This window comes from Psammomys obesus, unplaced genomic scaffold (genome assembly GCF_907164565.1).
Source record: "Psammomys obesus unplaced genomic scaffold, mPsaObe1.curated_primary_1811, whole genome shotgun sequence".
Taxonomy (NCBI): domain Eukaryota; kingdom Metazoa; phylum Chordata; class Mammalia; order Rodentia; family Muridae; genus Psammomys; species Psammomys obesus.
This window is the reverse complement of record NW_026596155.1, coordinates 4,336,253-4,351,214: the sequence shown is the minus strand read 5'-3', so window position 1 is coordinate 4,351,214 and position 14,962 is coordinate 4,336,253. Positions and strand designations below refer to the sequence as shown.

Below are 14,962 nucleotides of genomic sequence, written 5' to 3'. Positions count from 1 at the left end.
TCCACCTGAGCCCAGACCATTGCCCTTAATCAGGTTATCCTGCCCACTCACACACTTTCCTGAAATTATCAGCAAAGACTATATTCTGGCTGAGTCTCTACTTGGTTGTTGCAAACAAAGCTGGAAGCTTTCTTTTTGATATCCTTAAAGGCAGAGAATGATTTCATCAAGTGGTGAATATTTATATCCAAGAGAAGAAAGAAGATTCAGAAAATTTTAAAGTAGTAACCCGGAAGCTGTAGACGTACCCCAGTCAGCAAAGGGCTTGGCCCAGAAGTATGAGGACCCAAGCTTGACTCTTCAGCACCAATAAATGCTGGGCCAGTAACTTCTGGCTTTCATACACATAATACACCCTCAAAAATTATACAAGTGTATAAGTTCTATGCATGTTGGTTGTGTCATTGGAAAATCTACAAGTGATCTTAGCCTAAAGGACAAGTAGCAACATCACTGGAAAAAAAAAAAAACAAAAACAAAACTGTCATGAAATCCTTTTTTTTTTTTGTGTCCCAGCGCATTAATAATCTTGGCCAGGCAGTGGTGATGGTCACCTTTAATCCTAGCACTCAGGAGGCAGCGGCAGGGGGATTTCTGAGTTCGAGGCCAACCTGGTCTACAGAGCAAGTTCTAGGAAGCCAGGGCTACAGAGAAACCTTGTTTCAAAAAACCAAACCACACCACACCACTTCAATAATCCCCATCTCCAGCAGAGAATGGGAAGTGGAATGAATCATTTGAATTTTAAGATATAATATATATATATATATATACATGTAAATATATATATATAAATATATATATTTTTCCTTTAAGACAAGGTCATACTATGTAGCTCTGCCTAGGCTAGAACTCACTCCATTTATATCCCATGTTGGCCTTGCATTCATAGAGATCCACCTGGCTTTGCTTCCTGAGTGCTAGGATTAAAGTTGTGTGCCACCAAGGCAAGCTAATTTTAATTTTTAAGTAATGTCTGTGTGTGTGAATGCAAGGTTTGTGAATGTGACTGCTGTGCTTGGGGAAGTAGAGAACCACACTTCTCTCCAAGTACATGTGTGTATGGGTGATTTGCCTGCTTGTGCATCCTGCAACACATGCATGCCGTGTCTGCAAAGGTCAGAAGAGGGCACTGGATGGATCCGCTGGAACTAACGTCATACATGGTTATGAGTTACAGTGTGGGTACTGGGATTCGAAACTAGGTTCTCTGGAAGAGCGGCCAGTGCTCTTAACCACTGAGCCATCTCTGCAGCTCTGAAACATTTGAATGAGTCACTCTCAAATAAGTGGGAAAATTAAAAAAAAAAAGAAAAAAAAACCCTTTTTTTGCTGATGTATCTTGAGACCCTGAAAGATGGGCGAATAGCAATGACATAATTTTAATTAACATTTTAAAAATTAAATAGCTAGGTCAGAACAGTTATGCCTTTGATGGACACCAGGGCTTTTGTGGACATACATTAACTACTAAAAAAGACATATTATACGAAATTGGGTGTGTGTGTCTCTATTTCCAAAGCCATTTAAATGCTAACTTTAAAAACTTTGTAAGTATGCACAGCCTCTAGTGCTTTAAAGTCATTCCTTTTCCAAATCACAACAGTGAGGCTTCCTAAGCACCCCCTTTCTCTGTCTTTAGCCCCTATGATGGGCTAAGCGTGCTTCTAAAGTCTGAATAACATTTCTTGGGCTTATTTTCAGTATTCTAGCATGTCAGAAATCAATTCAAGTATCTGTACAACATGACAAAAACTTTTTATCTAATCTTAATTGCCATGATACCCATTACCTCACAAAATTCTGACAGCTACCTACCTTTAACAGAAATGCCATAGCACAATGAAAGTCAACCCCCCATCACACATATATACCCTATTTTTAACAAGTCAGCCCAGAGTGTCTTGTATATTTTTCACCAGGAGGCAGGAGGAACTCAAGTTCATAAGCTACATGGGGAAATTGGGCTCAAACAAAAACCAATATATGGGAAGAGAAAAACTAAGTGTTCTGGTGATGAAAATTTTGGCAACCACGCCACTCAAACTTCCTTCACTAAGCTTCTAAGACAACCCTACATAGACCTATAGAGACCTACATTGAGGCAAGGCTTCAAGAGGCATGGCTTCTGGGTTGCGCATGAAGATGGCTGAGCCTTTAGGAGCACTTGCTACTTCATAGGACCTTGGTTCAGTTCCCTGGCTCCCGAGAAGGCTTACAATTGTTTCTATCTTTAATTTCAGGGTTTCGGACACCCTCTTCTGGCCTGCATGGGCACCACCCATAGGTAGTGTTCACACACACATGAAGGCAACACCACACACACTGGTATGCCTACATCCGTATCTAAGGACCTCATGGTCCAAGGACAATCAGAATCACTGTCCATGTCCAAGGACCCGTCTTTCATAGGCCCAGATAACTGTTCTAGATTTCTTGGGTGTTTAGAAAAGCTAGGCCTCAGGTGTTAACTGCCCAGAAATATCCCCCTCCCCAACGTGTGTGCGGAGTGTATGTGTGTGCATGCTCCCAAGGAGGTCAGAGCCACTGGAACTCCTGGAGTCCCTGGCCAATTGTAAACTGCCTGATGTGGGTGCTGAACTCAGGTCCTTTGCAAGAGCAGCACTTGCCCTTAACCATTGAGCCCATTCTCAGGTCCCCAATTTCAAGACTTGTTAACTTGTAGTCTTTGGTAAAAATCGAAGCCAGAGGTCAAATTCACATTTAAGAAACACAAGAACTCTTCACTGGTCAGCATTACTCTGTCCCAAAGCACCACATAGGAGTCACTGTGTAGCCTTACCTTTTATAAACCCAAATCCTACTAAAATTCTATCCCCAATTTGGCCATTTTGAACAACAGCAACAAAAACAACAGTAAAACCCCAACCATTCGAAATGAGTCATCCCCATTTTTATAGGAACACTTTCAAATTATTGCAAAAAAAAAAAGCAAGAGGTTGTGTTATAAAGGTTGAGGCCACAGGTGACACCTAGCAGGCCAAGGTGTTCTCCTGAATTAACATTTTAACTGCTCAACACTGATGAGTCCATATGGTACATATGCGCAGGGGATTTCTGTGTGGCTGAAGCGGTCATGTTGAGAGGGCTGAAGCTGTTGTCAAAGTGTGGTTGATGGCTCTCCAAGAACCTGAAAAAATTTCCTGTGTGGAGCCAGCTCTTGCCATGGGCTCCAGCTGAAGTCAGGTTGTGCTTTGTGAGGAAACCAGTGCCTTTCAGGGCAGAGCCCCTTTACCAGCCTGTCCACCTCTGCTTTTTGAGACAAAATCTCGTTATTCGTCTCATCACCATTATATGAAGATTCACCGACTGCTGATAAAACAAGTCTTGGTAATGACTTGAAATGTGCTGTATTCTTATTAACAGTTTCCTGTCACCATTTTACAAGTAAAATGCACTTAACTGTAAGAGGCTCTGCTTACTCATGTTAGTAGCACAACGACACGAAGTCCTCATCTTACAAAAGCAGCCAAGACATTGTCAAAAGAAACCAGTAGCATGTATGGATCAATTCCAGTATCACAGGAACTTCAGAATTTTCACCTCACTCCAATCTTCACTCAGGTTAGTTCTTAGCTGACGCTAACCTCTGTTCATCCAAGTTAGAAATGTTCAGATTATTTAATTAACCATGGCAGCTTCACATTCCTGTGCGTTGACCAACACTAAAAAAAGCAAAACAAACAAACAAAACAAACCCTCCCCACTTCAAGGCACCTCAATGACCAGCACATTTTCACCCTTCAATTCTTAGCAAATCATCTCAATGATTACGTTTTCTTAAAGTCATACATAAAGACTTAATTGAGATTTTATTTTAAAAAGACTTTATTCATTTTGATCAGGGGAAACGACAATCTCAACTTGTCACCTAATTTTAAGCTTGAACTCACAAATGTTTCTTATTCTGGATATTTTACCTACTAACATAATGCGACACCATCTCCCTTCCATCTACTGGCTGCAAGTTGAAACAGTTCTTTGTAATTGCCAACACCGGTACTTGGCCAGAGTAAAACAAGGCCAAGGCATGGCAACTGGACAGCCTAGCAAGTACAAGTATCATTGGAACAAAGTTGTAGGCATTTAAAAAAGTTATCAGTATAAAAACACTGGTCTAAGACCAAGTACTCTAAACACAAATCTCAAACCCAGAAGCTTCTGTGGAACCATGGAGACACTTTCTCTAAGTCCAAGCACTCAGTGGAAAACTCAAAGCCTGTATTACCCTTCAATCCTGAAGTTTTTAATGTGCTGAAGATAAAACCACATGACTTTTTCACTGCTCCCTTCCTGCCTGAACACTAAATAGCTTAAATTTAGCTCACGACCATGGTAGAACAGACTCACCAATGTTAACTTTCCTAAACTCTCACCCCACTGCATTCAAACCTTAGTGGGTAACCCCAGGCACATCTGATGAAACCCTCACTACCAGTCCGACAGTTCACATTGATTAATCTATAGTATTTACTTGAAACCCAACAGCCATGGTGAACAGTTTTTTTAGTGGACAAACCATTGACTCTTAAAGTCACTTGTAAATTAGACATGGTTTGTCAGGCACAAAGCAAAGATAGGCAATTAACAAACTTTGTGCCAGTAAGTTCATCTTCTGTGTGGATGGGAGAGAAAACAGGGCATCATTTATGCTTAGGCAAAGAGCACTGCTAGGCAGACAGTCATAGGCCAAGGTGCTTTCCTTTGAACTAGCCTAAAAGTGCACCGGGTGCTAAGAAAGCTTCGTAACAGACAGGAGTGCCAGTCTCCAGATTCCCAGAAAAAAAAAAAAAAAAAAAAAATTCAAAAAGTGTGAAAGGATCTCACTCAACAGAGAAATGAAACATTAGACTTTAAGCACAGAGTAAAACTCACAAAAACCAGGAACAAGGGGATATCAGGACCAGTTTCTTCCTGTGGCCCAATACCCCCTACAAAATAAACTGAGCCTTAATTATTGCTTCTTTATAAAATTACATTTTCACAGAACTACATAGTACCTGACACAGAAAAACAATCACATAAGGAAGCATTTATTTGAGGTTTAACATAAAATCATACAAATAAAAATTTGTATAAACACAAATCCACATTGAGTCATAACACAGATAGCAAAGGACAAAGTAAAAACAAAGGAACTAATTGGCAGCTATATACAGTGGGACACAATTGTGTCACATACACTACAGTCTTTTACAAAATAATCATCTTAGGTCAACAGAAGACCAAGCAATCTTCAATGTCGTCCTGTAAGATGGTTTCTTTACACCTCCTAAAACAAAAACAAAACAACCATTAGATATGTGTAGTCCTCACACGCTTGCAAAGGTCCACTTTCATGAATTGTTTTAAGTCCTCACTTTATTCTTTTCTTCAATTAAAGATCACATGCATATTCATTAGCAAAATAGTACAGTTTGGGTGATGAAACTCACTGTGGAGTCCCCCAAATGACATATTAAGTGGATTTAATTTAGAACATGGGAAAGCAATCTTCCCAGTTATAGGTCTAGCAGATGAAGGCCAACTAGAAGCACCTCTAGTAAGCCAAGAAGAATGCTATCACAAACAGGCAGGTTTGTAATATTAACATGACAATAAATTGCTGTGTGCATATGATCTTTAACTTATATCCCAGATTTAAAAGTTCTTGTTTTGGTTTGTAGATTTCACTATTAGCTATAAAAAGAAAAAGCAAGCATTAAATCTTAAAGAATGAACACTTAAAATGAGGCTCCACAATTGAAATACAACACTAAACAGAAGACCAAAATGATTAAGCTGTAAAAAGGCATTTATGTACTTTAACTCCTGTAAAAAACCATTTAAGTTAAGTTTAGACACTTAATCTCCAAAAAGATTAAAAAAGAAGCCAAAGTCTGAAGTTTTCCACTTTAATCTTTACGCTGGTACATGAAGTTGGAAGAGACCATACCACAGGACAGCGTTTTCTGGTGTATGCCTTGCGCTCTGCCCGCAACGTGCGACCCCCAGAGATAGACGTGGTCAGGGTGACACACGGCCTGCAATGAAGTTCCCGCTGGCGGGTACAAACAAGGTATAATGTCAGAGTTAGAAGACAACATTCTTGTTTTCCTTAAGTTGTACCCATTTCAGTACTTTACCTGTTAATAGTTCTAAAAAAGTTTAATTATTCCTCTACACCTCCTGGTACACAAAGCAAACAGAAAAACTCTTAAGTTTTTCTGTAATTCTAAAAAAGGTGAGGTAAGACTTTAAAGTTAAAGATCTATAGACACTTTAGGCAAAACAGGCTCATAAAGCAATTAAAAATTAACAATTTAGTAAAGACTACACAGCATATTGTTTACTCATTTTTCATTTGTCTATTGATCTTTAAATTAAATTACACACTGCTGATGTTTTCTTGTAATCTCACACACACCTGCTTTCCTCCATCGTCCTCTTTTAGTAGGGCTGGTAATTATTCTGGTGATTGCCACCCCCTCGGGATGCCTTGCCATAAGTGCTCTGTTGACCTATTTTGAAAGGATAGAAGTTGTACTAAGACAGTTTCCTATAAAATTAATTTTAAATATAAAAATATCTACCCCATGTGTAAAAGCCTATGCATGCTAAACATTAAAACATCAATCTTAATACCCAGTAATAGTCAACAGTTGTAAATTATATTTTAAATCACTGTTACTTTCCCATATCTATACACGACTAAACCCCAAACATCTTAACAAAAACTAAAAACACACACACTCTCTCTCTCTCTCTCTCTCTCTCTCACACACACACACACACACACACACACACACACAAAACTTCAGGATGGGAAAGTACTTCAAAACTGAATTTTAATAGCACTGGTTTATAGAGTTAAGTGAAGTGTTCTTACCGCTGTAGTCCGCATAGCCCTGTCCATATCCATAGTTCCCATAGTTATACCCAGTATAATCATAGCCGCCATAGCCACTATAGTTTTGATCACCACCATAGGCACTATTATAATTTCCATATCCTTGATCATAATAGTTATTAAATCCTTGGTTCCAGTTTTGGCCCTGACCTGAAACAATGCACGATGATGTTAGAAAACAACTCGGGACTGTCCCAATCCTCACACAATCCATGCATTCCTGTCCCCACGCTGCAGCTACTCCTCCCCACAAACCAGCTGGGAATCACTAAGTTTCAATCCAGCTGTGTTTTCTTATGGGCCACTGAGCTAGCAGCTTACTGCTTCAGTTTAATAAAAAAAAAAATAAAAATAAAAATAAAAAAAAAAATTACCATCCTCCCAAATTGTCTCACCTCTTCCACGCCCCCTAGCACCACCTCTTCCACCAGCCGCAGCACCTCTTCCACCTTTCTGTTGTTGCTGTTGCTGCCTGTATACCTCTTTGGGTTGTGCAACTTTGATTTCACACTAAAAACAAACAGAATCTTTGCTAAGTTCTGAACACAAAACCAATCTTTTCAAATAGGTTTCTCTCTCTCTCTCTCACACACACTTCTCAATGTGGTTAAATTGATTTACCTTCCCAGAACCTATTTGATGATATCTGCTTTCTAACAATTTCTTTACTGGCTCTTCATCTGTGTATGTGATAAAACAGAACCCTCTTCTTTCATTTGTTTTTGTATCCATGGGAAGCTCAATATTTTCTATCTGAAAGCAGGTGAACAATCAAAACAAAACCACCAGTTAATGGAAGAGCACAGAACACCACAAGCTCTTTACAAACATCACAGACACATTCTACTGGCCAACACGTTCTAAAAAGTTGTGCTGTATCTTTTTATAGTACCTTGTACCCCAGAGAAGCCCAGTTGGTAAAACACCCATCTCTTTAAGCCCTTGGGCTTCAGCTAAAAGGGATTAGAGACTGGTTTCCACCACAACATAGAAAGCAGCAGTAAGATGTGAGTAAGAGGCACCTGAGCAGTGAGATATTAAGGAACCCTACACAAACGTGACTGAGCAAGAGTATAAACAGGCGCGCGCGCGCGCACACACACACACACACACACACAGCCCACCTCTCCAAAGGCTCCAAAGTATTCTTTAATTTGTTCTTCTGAAGTATCTGGACTCAGTCCACCCACAAAAACCTTTTTAGGGGGCTCTTTCCCCTTTAAAGCTTTGGCCCTTTTGGGGTCTATCAATTTGCCATCCAGTTTGTGTTCTTTCAGTTCCAAAACCTAGAAGACAAATTAGTTTGACAGGAACTTAAAAAAGCCTGGAACAATTTGGAATCAACTCAACACCCACAATGCACAACACAGCCCTACCTTATCCACACTAGCCGCATCTTTGAAAAGCACAAATCCAAATCCTCTTGATCTTCCAGTGACTGGATCTGTTTTAATTGTGCAGTCTACAACTTCCCCAAATCGAGACAAATATTCAGTCAGATCTTTCTTGCTTGTATCCCAGCTCAAGCCTCCAATAAACATTTTACTAGAAACAAAATTATTAAAAAAAGAAAGGCTTAACAGTAAACTCAGTTGTACAGGGTAACTACTTAGTCACCAAATGCAAGCAATGTTTTGTTTACAAACACGAACAACAGGCCACAAAAATCGTAAGAACACTTGCTTCAAGCCAGTTGCTTGCTACTGTGCAAACACAGAAGCTTAAAAGGAACCGACATAAAACCTGGGAGAGGTTCTGCTCCGACTACTTTGGGTTGCCAGGCACAACTTTGACACCGAATCCGCCGCAACCTGCGCAGACTTTCGCCCACAGCCCTAAGGCCAGCTTGCCGCCTAAAGAACTTTTTCCAACAGCAGTCCTCTACTGGCGCCCAGACCAAAGTTCCCCAAACCTCCCGGAGGAGAGTCGCCCGAGCGGCATCAACACACAATGAAGAGGCGGCGGCAGCTGCACCAAGTGGCGCCCGGAGCCCGGCCCCCCCCCCCCCCCCGGCCCCACGCGGCGCCTGCGCACTCGGGACACCGACGGCGCCGCCCTCCTCCCCCAACCCCTCCTCCCTTCCCCCACCCTCGGCGGGCCTCTCGAGTCACCCCGTCTTACTTTCCACTAGTGGGGAAGCTACTGGGGTCCAGCGGGCACGCGGAGACTCGACTCGGGGGAGGACTGGGGGCAGCGCGCGCGGCTCCGGAGGGACGAAGGGCGCGCGCGGGGCTCTGGGGGAGGGGAGGAGCGGAGCGTGCGGTACCCGTCATCCTGCTGGTTCTTGCTCGCGTTGATCTTGGATCCCTCTGCGAACTCCTCTATGTTGCTGTACTCATTCATGTCCTCCATGGTGGCGGAGCCGTCGGCGAGGGGGTGCTGGCGCGCAGTCCTGGTCCCGGCGGCGGCGGCGGCGGCGGAGCGTTGTATGGAGCCGGATTTAAAATGGCGGCGGAAGAGGTCCGGCCGCCGCCTGCGCCCTCCCTTTATAGCCGCCCCGCCCGCCAATCGGGAGGGCTGCTGGGCGGTGACGTGGCGCTGGCTCCGGCGCGCCCCCTGGCGGGAGCCGCTGGAAGCGAGCGAAGGGAGGAGCGGGGCGAGCTGCCGGGGCGCCCGCGGCCGCCAATGGGAGAGGCTGCGGGAGGCCAGGGGAGCGGGAGCGGGAGCGGGAGCGGAGGGGAACAATGGCGGCGGCACATGGGAGAGCCGGGGCGGGACCTCCATCGCGGGGCTCCGGGTGAGGAGCGCGGTCGCGCCGGGGGCGGCCGGGCCGAGAGGCCGGGAGGATGCGACGAGCGAGCCGCGCGGGCGGAGAATCCCGGGCGGCGCCGCCGCAGGGCCACGGTCCCTCTTGCCTGGCGAGCCCTTTGTGTCGCGCGCGGCGTCCGGTCCGGCCCACCGCCTGGCCCGGTGCGGGGCGGCGGCCGCTGTTAACGCCCGGCGGCTGCGGTGGAGAGGCGGCGTGCCCCCGGCGCTGCTCGCTGAAGCCGCAGCGCGCCCGCCCGGCGCCCGCCTCTTCTGTCCTCGCGCCGGCTGCGAGCGGCCGAGCAGACGGCGCGCGCGCGACGACCTCCCCGCGCCGTCCTGGCGGGGACGGCTCTCCCGCCGACGCCTCGGGGGGCCGGGGGGCCTCGGCTGCAGGATCTCCGCAGCCCGGGTCCGTGCGGCCTCCCGGGCTGGCTGTGGCCGCGGCGGAGGGCGGGGCCTGCTCGGACGGCTGGAGAGGAGCCAGAGCGCGCGCGGTGGGCGGGGAAGGGGTCGGGTGCCGGAGACGGCGAGGGGCACTCACGTCCCGGGCGCGCCAGGCCGGGGGCTCCCGTCTGCACGTGCCCCGGGCCTCCCGCGCCGGCTCCACCAGGCTGCGGAGGGGCTTGCGCCCACGCTGGGGGCTCCGGGCTCCGGGCTCGGGCGTTCGCTTCTTTGTTCCCGCCCACGCGAAGCCCATTTTGACGGGTCGCGTTCGCCGCCCGCCGGCGGCCAATCGGCGCGCGCTCCCTGCCTTCCCCCGCCCCCTCGGATCCCGGGGCCCCGCCCCTCCCGCCGCCCCACGTGGTCTGGGCCTGCGCCGCTCGCCTGCTCTCTGGGTGCCGTCGGCTCGGGCTGCTCGGTCTGCGATTGCGGGAGCGCGGAGCGCGGCCCGTCCTCCCCGCCTCCCGTCGCTCGCTGGGGCCCGCGCCCCGATTGTTGCTGGGCCCTCGGGACCCCGAGACGTCCTGGGGCGCAGGCGGTGCTGCCCTCCTTCCCAGCAAGGCCGAGCGCGTGCTAGCATCCGGCAGGGAAATGGTCGTGGTTTCGGTGCCCGCCGAAGTCACCGTAATCCTGTTAGATATCGAAGGTACCACAACCCCGATTGCTTTCGTGAAGGTGAGGGGCGGAAGGGAGCGGGGAAGCTATCTGTGCCTAAAAGCATCTAAAAAAATAAATCTTAGGTGTTGCAGATTTTGCCTTTTAGAGACCCGAGGCTCGGGAGAGGTGGTGTGGCTCCGCGACTCTGGAAGGAGGTGGAGGGAGGTTTGCGGCGGTTTGCGGGGGTGCTTTTCCTCGCGCCACCATCTTCCCCCCCCCCCCCCCCCGTCCTTGCTTTTGGTTTGGTGGGGAAGGCTAGGAAGAAGTGAAGGTGCTCTCAGCCACGGCTTGGGGAGGGGCAGGTCAGCTGGGTGGAGTTGGGGTGACAGGAGCGTCCACGGCCTGGCAGGTAGGTGTGTACCTTGAGCTTTGGTGGTCCTTGAGCTTTAGGCCTTCCCAGTGCAAGGAGTCCCCCAATTCGAGTAAAAGCAGTTTTCAAGTGGCTCTGGTACCTTGGGCGACAGCAATTGGTTTTCGCACCGCCTCACTTGGCGATGGATACGAGGCAATCAGAACACACCTAAATTTCATCCATTTTCCTTAGGAAACCACATGATCTTGAAGCTTTTAAGTATCTGTCTCGTTAACATTGTTTTACAGGCGTAGGACTTTGCTTTCTTCTGTGTATTCAATTTAAGCACCCGTATTAACTACAGATATTTAGATAGTATAGGAAAAAAAAGTTGGAAAACCCATCATCCAGCAAATTGTGCAGCCCATTGTTATATTCTATTTTGATTGTTTATTTTTTACAATTGCCTGATTTTCTGGGTGTAGGTCATAATGTTTGTACACAATTTTGGGTCTCCAAATGTAACAGCTACTTCGGTTTTATTTATTTATTAAGACAGGGTCCCTCTACTTCTGTGTATAACCCAGGTTGGCCTTGAACACCCAGCAATCCTACCTCAACCTCCACCTCTGAGATTACAGACATGTGCCATCAATCCTGGCAACTGTTTACTTTTCCTTTTTTTTCTCAGAAGAATTATGATTCTTTGGACACATAGCAGAGGTCCTGAAAAAATCTAGTTGGCTATCTCCCCAATATTTTAATTTCAGTGGAAAATTTTAAGACTGCCTAAATGCTGATAATTGTGTCCACTTTCTTTTTCTTGTTACATAATTAACTGCTTTGTGTGTGTGTGGGGGCGTGGTGGTGATAGTTCACTAGCTCTATTCTTTTTCTGTCTGTTGTCCACCACTAATGAAAGCAGAGGTCATGGTGGTTAACATTTTTGGAAAGTTGATTTGTTGAATAAGATAATTTCATACAAGCCAGCTTAGAAACAGTAAAACCTTCCCCCTGTAAAAAGTAAAACCTTTTTTTCTCCCTGCCTTCCATTAGATGACTGTGTGCCAGTTCTTAATCCTTAGGCAGTCTTATTCTGAAATCTTGTTATAAAAATGCTCTAGTGGCCTAAAAACAGCCCGATACTAGAATATGTATACATTCAAGGCCAGCTACAAAACAATGATTTGGTAATCTCAAAGGATAGCTTTTAGCAATCAAGCGTGGTGCTGCCTGGGAGGCTGGGGCAGGAGGATTGCTGGTTTGAAGTCAGCTAGGGTAACAGTGTGACCTCATTTCAAAAATGACAACTAAAGCTAGCGCCTGCAGATGTGGCTCAGCAGTTAAGCACTGGGTGCTTTTCGGAGTATCAGGTTCAATCCCCAGCACCCACATGGTGGCTCACAACAGTCTGTAATTCAAGTTCCAGGGGATCAGGTACCCTGTTTTGGTTTCAGTAGACCTCAGTCCTGCATGATGCGGAGCCATATATGCAGGCAAAACACTCATACACATAACATAAAAATAAAGACATTTTTTGTTTTTTTAAATTAAGGGCTGGGCATGGTGACACATGCCTTTAATCCCAGCACTGGGAGGCAGAAGCAAGTGGCTCTCCATAAATTTGAGGCCAGCCTGTTCTACATAGTGAGTTCCAAGACAGCCATGGCCACTTAGAGACACACTCTCAAAAAAAAACACAAAACATAAAGTTTAACAGTCAATATAAGTAAGTTTTTTGGGTCATGTCTTATGTTTGCTGTTATTTTACTATTACACATGAGTTTAATCAACGTCAGTATTTCTAAAAGTATATTCAGAAGAATGAGTTACATTCAGAAGAATTCGAGGTCTTTGGGTGTTTATGGTAACTACACAGAGGAATTCCATTAGACATGTTTGGAAGCTGCTGTCTGAACGAGTTTAGCTAGCTTTCCAGCGTGGCTTCTCAGAGCCGCTGCACTCATACCCAGGAATATGATGTCCTCTTCCCTCCTCCATGCTTTTTTGAGTCCGCAGCAGGGTGGCACTTGGAGTATCTGAAGACTACTTGAACACTCACGGAATGACCAACTCATAGCTGTCTCCCGCCTTCTAGCATGGGGCTGGCAGTTTGAAGGTGCTCAGCTTTGAGCATTATTGTTAGTCAAGTAGGCATGTGAACTTGTAGTTTTATTTCCTGGGAATGATGGAAACATTGAGAGCTCTTTACATAAGAGATACTGAATTCTTCAGTATTTTCAGAAACTGTGAAGATGTGCACACTCTGAATTTAATAAGGCTCCAAAGAGTTGTATAAAGTGTCTGTGATTTTAACCCAAACTGTCATGATCAAAACCTCTTGCTCTTGGCTGGGATGTGGCTCAGTGACTGGGAGCTTACCCAGCATGGGTAAAACCAAGCCTAGTGCCAGGTCCATTGTGAAGGGTGTAGACACAGCAGAACCAGATTTTTAAGGTCATCCTTGGCGACAGAAGAAATTTGAGGCCAGCCTGTGCTACATGAGACTCTCTTAAAGAAAACAACAAAGAAAAGAAAAAACAAAAACAAACCCAAAAAACCCATTCTATTTCTGTTGCTGAACCTAACATTTGAAAAAAGTATTTATCTCCTCTCTGAAAAATTAATTAGCTGTATTTATGTGCAAGAGTGTGTTTGTGTGTGTGTGTGTAGTATGTGCTTGCTGTGCCATGGAGGCCAGAGGAGGGAACTGGCAGGGAACTGGCGCTGGGAGTGGTTGAGGGGAACTGAACCTGGGCCTCTGCTAAAGCAACAGGTCCTTCCCTGACCTCTATCCAGTCTTTTTGAGTGGTTATTATACTCATTAAATGCTAACAGTTGATATGAGAACACTTTAGTTACTGTGAAATACCATAAAAGTATATGGTAAAAAAAATAATTCAGCTTATATTGCTCTTTGATGATGTGAACCCTTGGACCAGAATGAGTAGTCTGTGTTTGTATAGTTGGTTCTTTGGTTAGTGTGGACTGAGAAAGTGGAGTTTGTCAATACTCTTTGGAAAGACTCATTTTCCTTTTTTTTTTTTTTTTTTTTTTTGTTTTAATTGTGTTGTTTTGAGGCAAGGTCTCTATGTAGTCCTGGCTGTCCTTGAGTTCTGTATGTAAACCAGGCTGGTCTCAATCTCAGGTTATCTTGCCTCTGCCTCCCTAGTGCTAGGATAAAGGCGTGAGCCACCACACCCAGTCTCATTTTCCATTTCTCAAATGCAGCCAGTTGTTTAAGGTCAAAGCACAGCCCTGCTTCCCTCCTTGCATCAGGTAGAGATGCCGTTTGGAGGTTTAGGTGATACCACGTGATTTTGGCCCCACACTGAGCCACTTGCACACTGTAAGAGAACACTGGGGGACTGTGATGACTTTGGGAGCTGAGCACCCTCACCGAGTGGAATCGCAGACGGGTTGCTGGCACTGTCGGTTTTTTTGTTGTTGTTGCTGTTTTTTTCCTCCTCCTCGGGTTTGTGTATGACGTCTTGTAAAATATATATATATGGTGTCAGCAGTCTTGGATATGTGGTTCCACAGTCCTGGTTTGGGAAGTGGTATTTATCTCTTGCTGTATCTCTGTTTCTTCTGCCCTGAGATTACAGGCAGCATCATGGAGCGCTTTTACTTACCAGCTCTTCTGTCTGATTTGATGAGTCAGAAATAGATCTGGAGCAGGGTGAGCTCCTGGCCAGAATGGCTTGATAACGTTGGAGCGGCCTGATAATTTCTAGGAGACATGGGCCCTAGAAAGCAGTCCTGGGTAAGGACCATCACAGATGGCTGGGTGTCCTGCAGCTGTAGCCCCTAGATTCCCTTCCCTGTTCCCACTGCTCCTTTGCCCTGAAGGCCACCAGCTCTGCCCTCTGTGCCTCTGGAGCTTGTGTCAGTTCAGCTACTGGACTGACCTT

The 14,962-nt window shown here is 45.7% G+C and overlaps 2 protein-coding genes across 4 annotated transcripts in view; one reads left to right on the top strand and one right to left on the bottom strand.

Annotated features, from left to right (window-relative positions):
* Nucleotides 1–5,032: 5,032 nt before the first annotated feature.
* Nucleotides 5,033–9,707, bottom strand: Hnrnpdl (heterogeneous nuclear ribonucleoprotein D like). Of its 3 annotated transcripts, XR_008718688.1 has the most exons (9): nt 9,177–9,707; nt 8,287–8,455; nt 8,035–8,196; nt 7,532–7,663; nt 7,306–7,420; nt 6,890–7,060; nt 6,428–6,521; nt 5,957–6,061; nt 5,033–5,293 (listed from the first exon to the last, which is right to left on the bottom strand). XR_008718688.1 is itself a non-coding variant. In XM_055594515.1 (8 exons), the coding sequence occupies exons 1-7, from the start codon at nt 9,632–9,634 to the stop codon at nt 6,451–6,453; spliced, it is 1,278 nt and encodes a 425-aa protein (XP_055450490.1). In that variant the 5' UTR covers nt 9,635–9,707; the 3' UTR covers nt 5,033–5,293; nt 6,428–6,450. The 3 variants fall into 3 exon arrangements, 2 of the variants coding, with proteins under 2 accessions (XP_055450490.1, XP_055450489.1); XM_055594515.1 differs by lacking the exon at nt 5,957–6,061; XM_055594514.1 differs by having other exon boundaries at nt 5,033–6,521.
* A 769-nt stretch (nt 9,708–10,476) lies between these two features.
* The window catches only part of Enoph1 (enolase-phosphatase 1), a 29,602-nt gene continuing 25,116 nt past the window's right edge, over nt 10,477–14,962 (top strand). Inside the window, exon 1 of the mRNA XM_055594632.1 lies at nt 10,477–10,774. Within this exon, the coding sequence (XP_055450607.1) occupies nt 10,691–10,774 (84 nt within the window). The 5' untranslated portion in view covers nt 10,477–10,690. The remainder of the gene's footprint in view (nt 10,775–14,962) is intronic.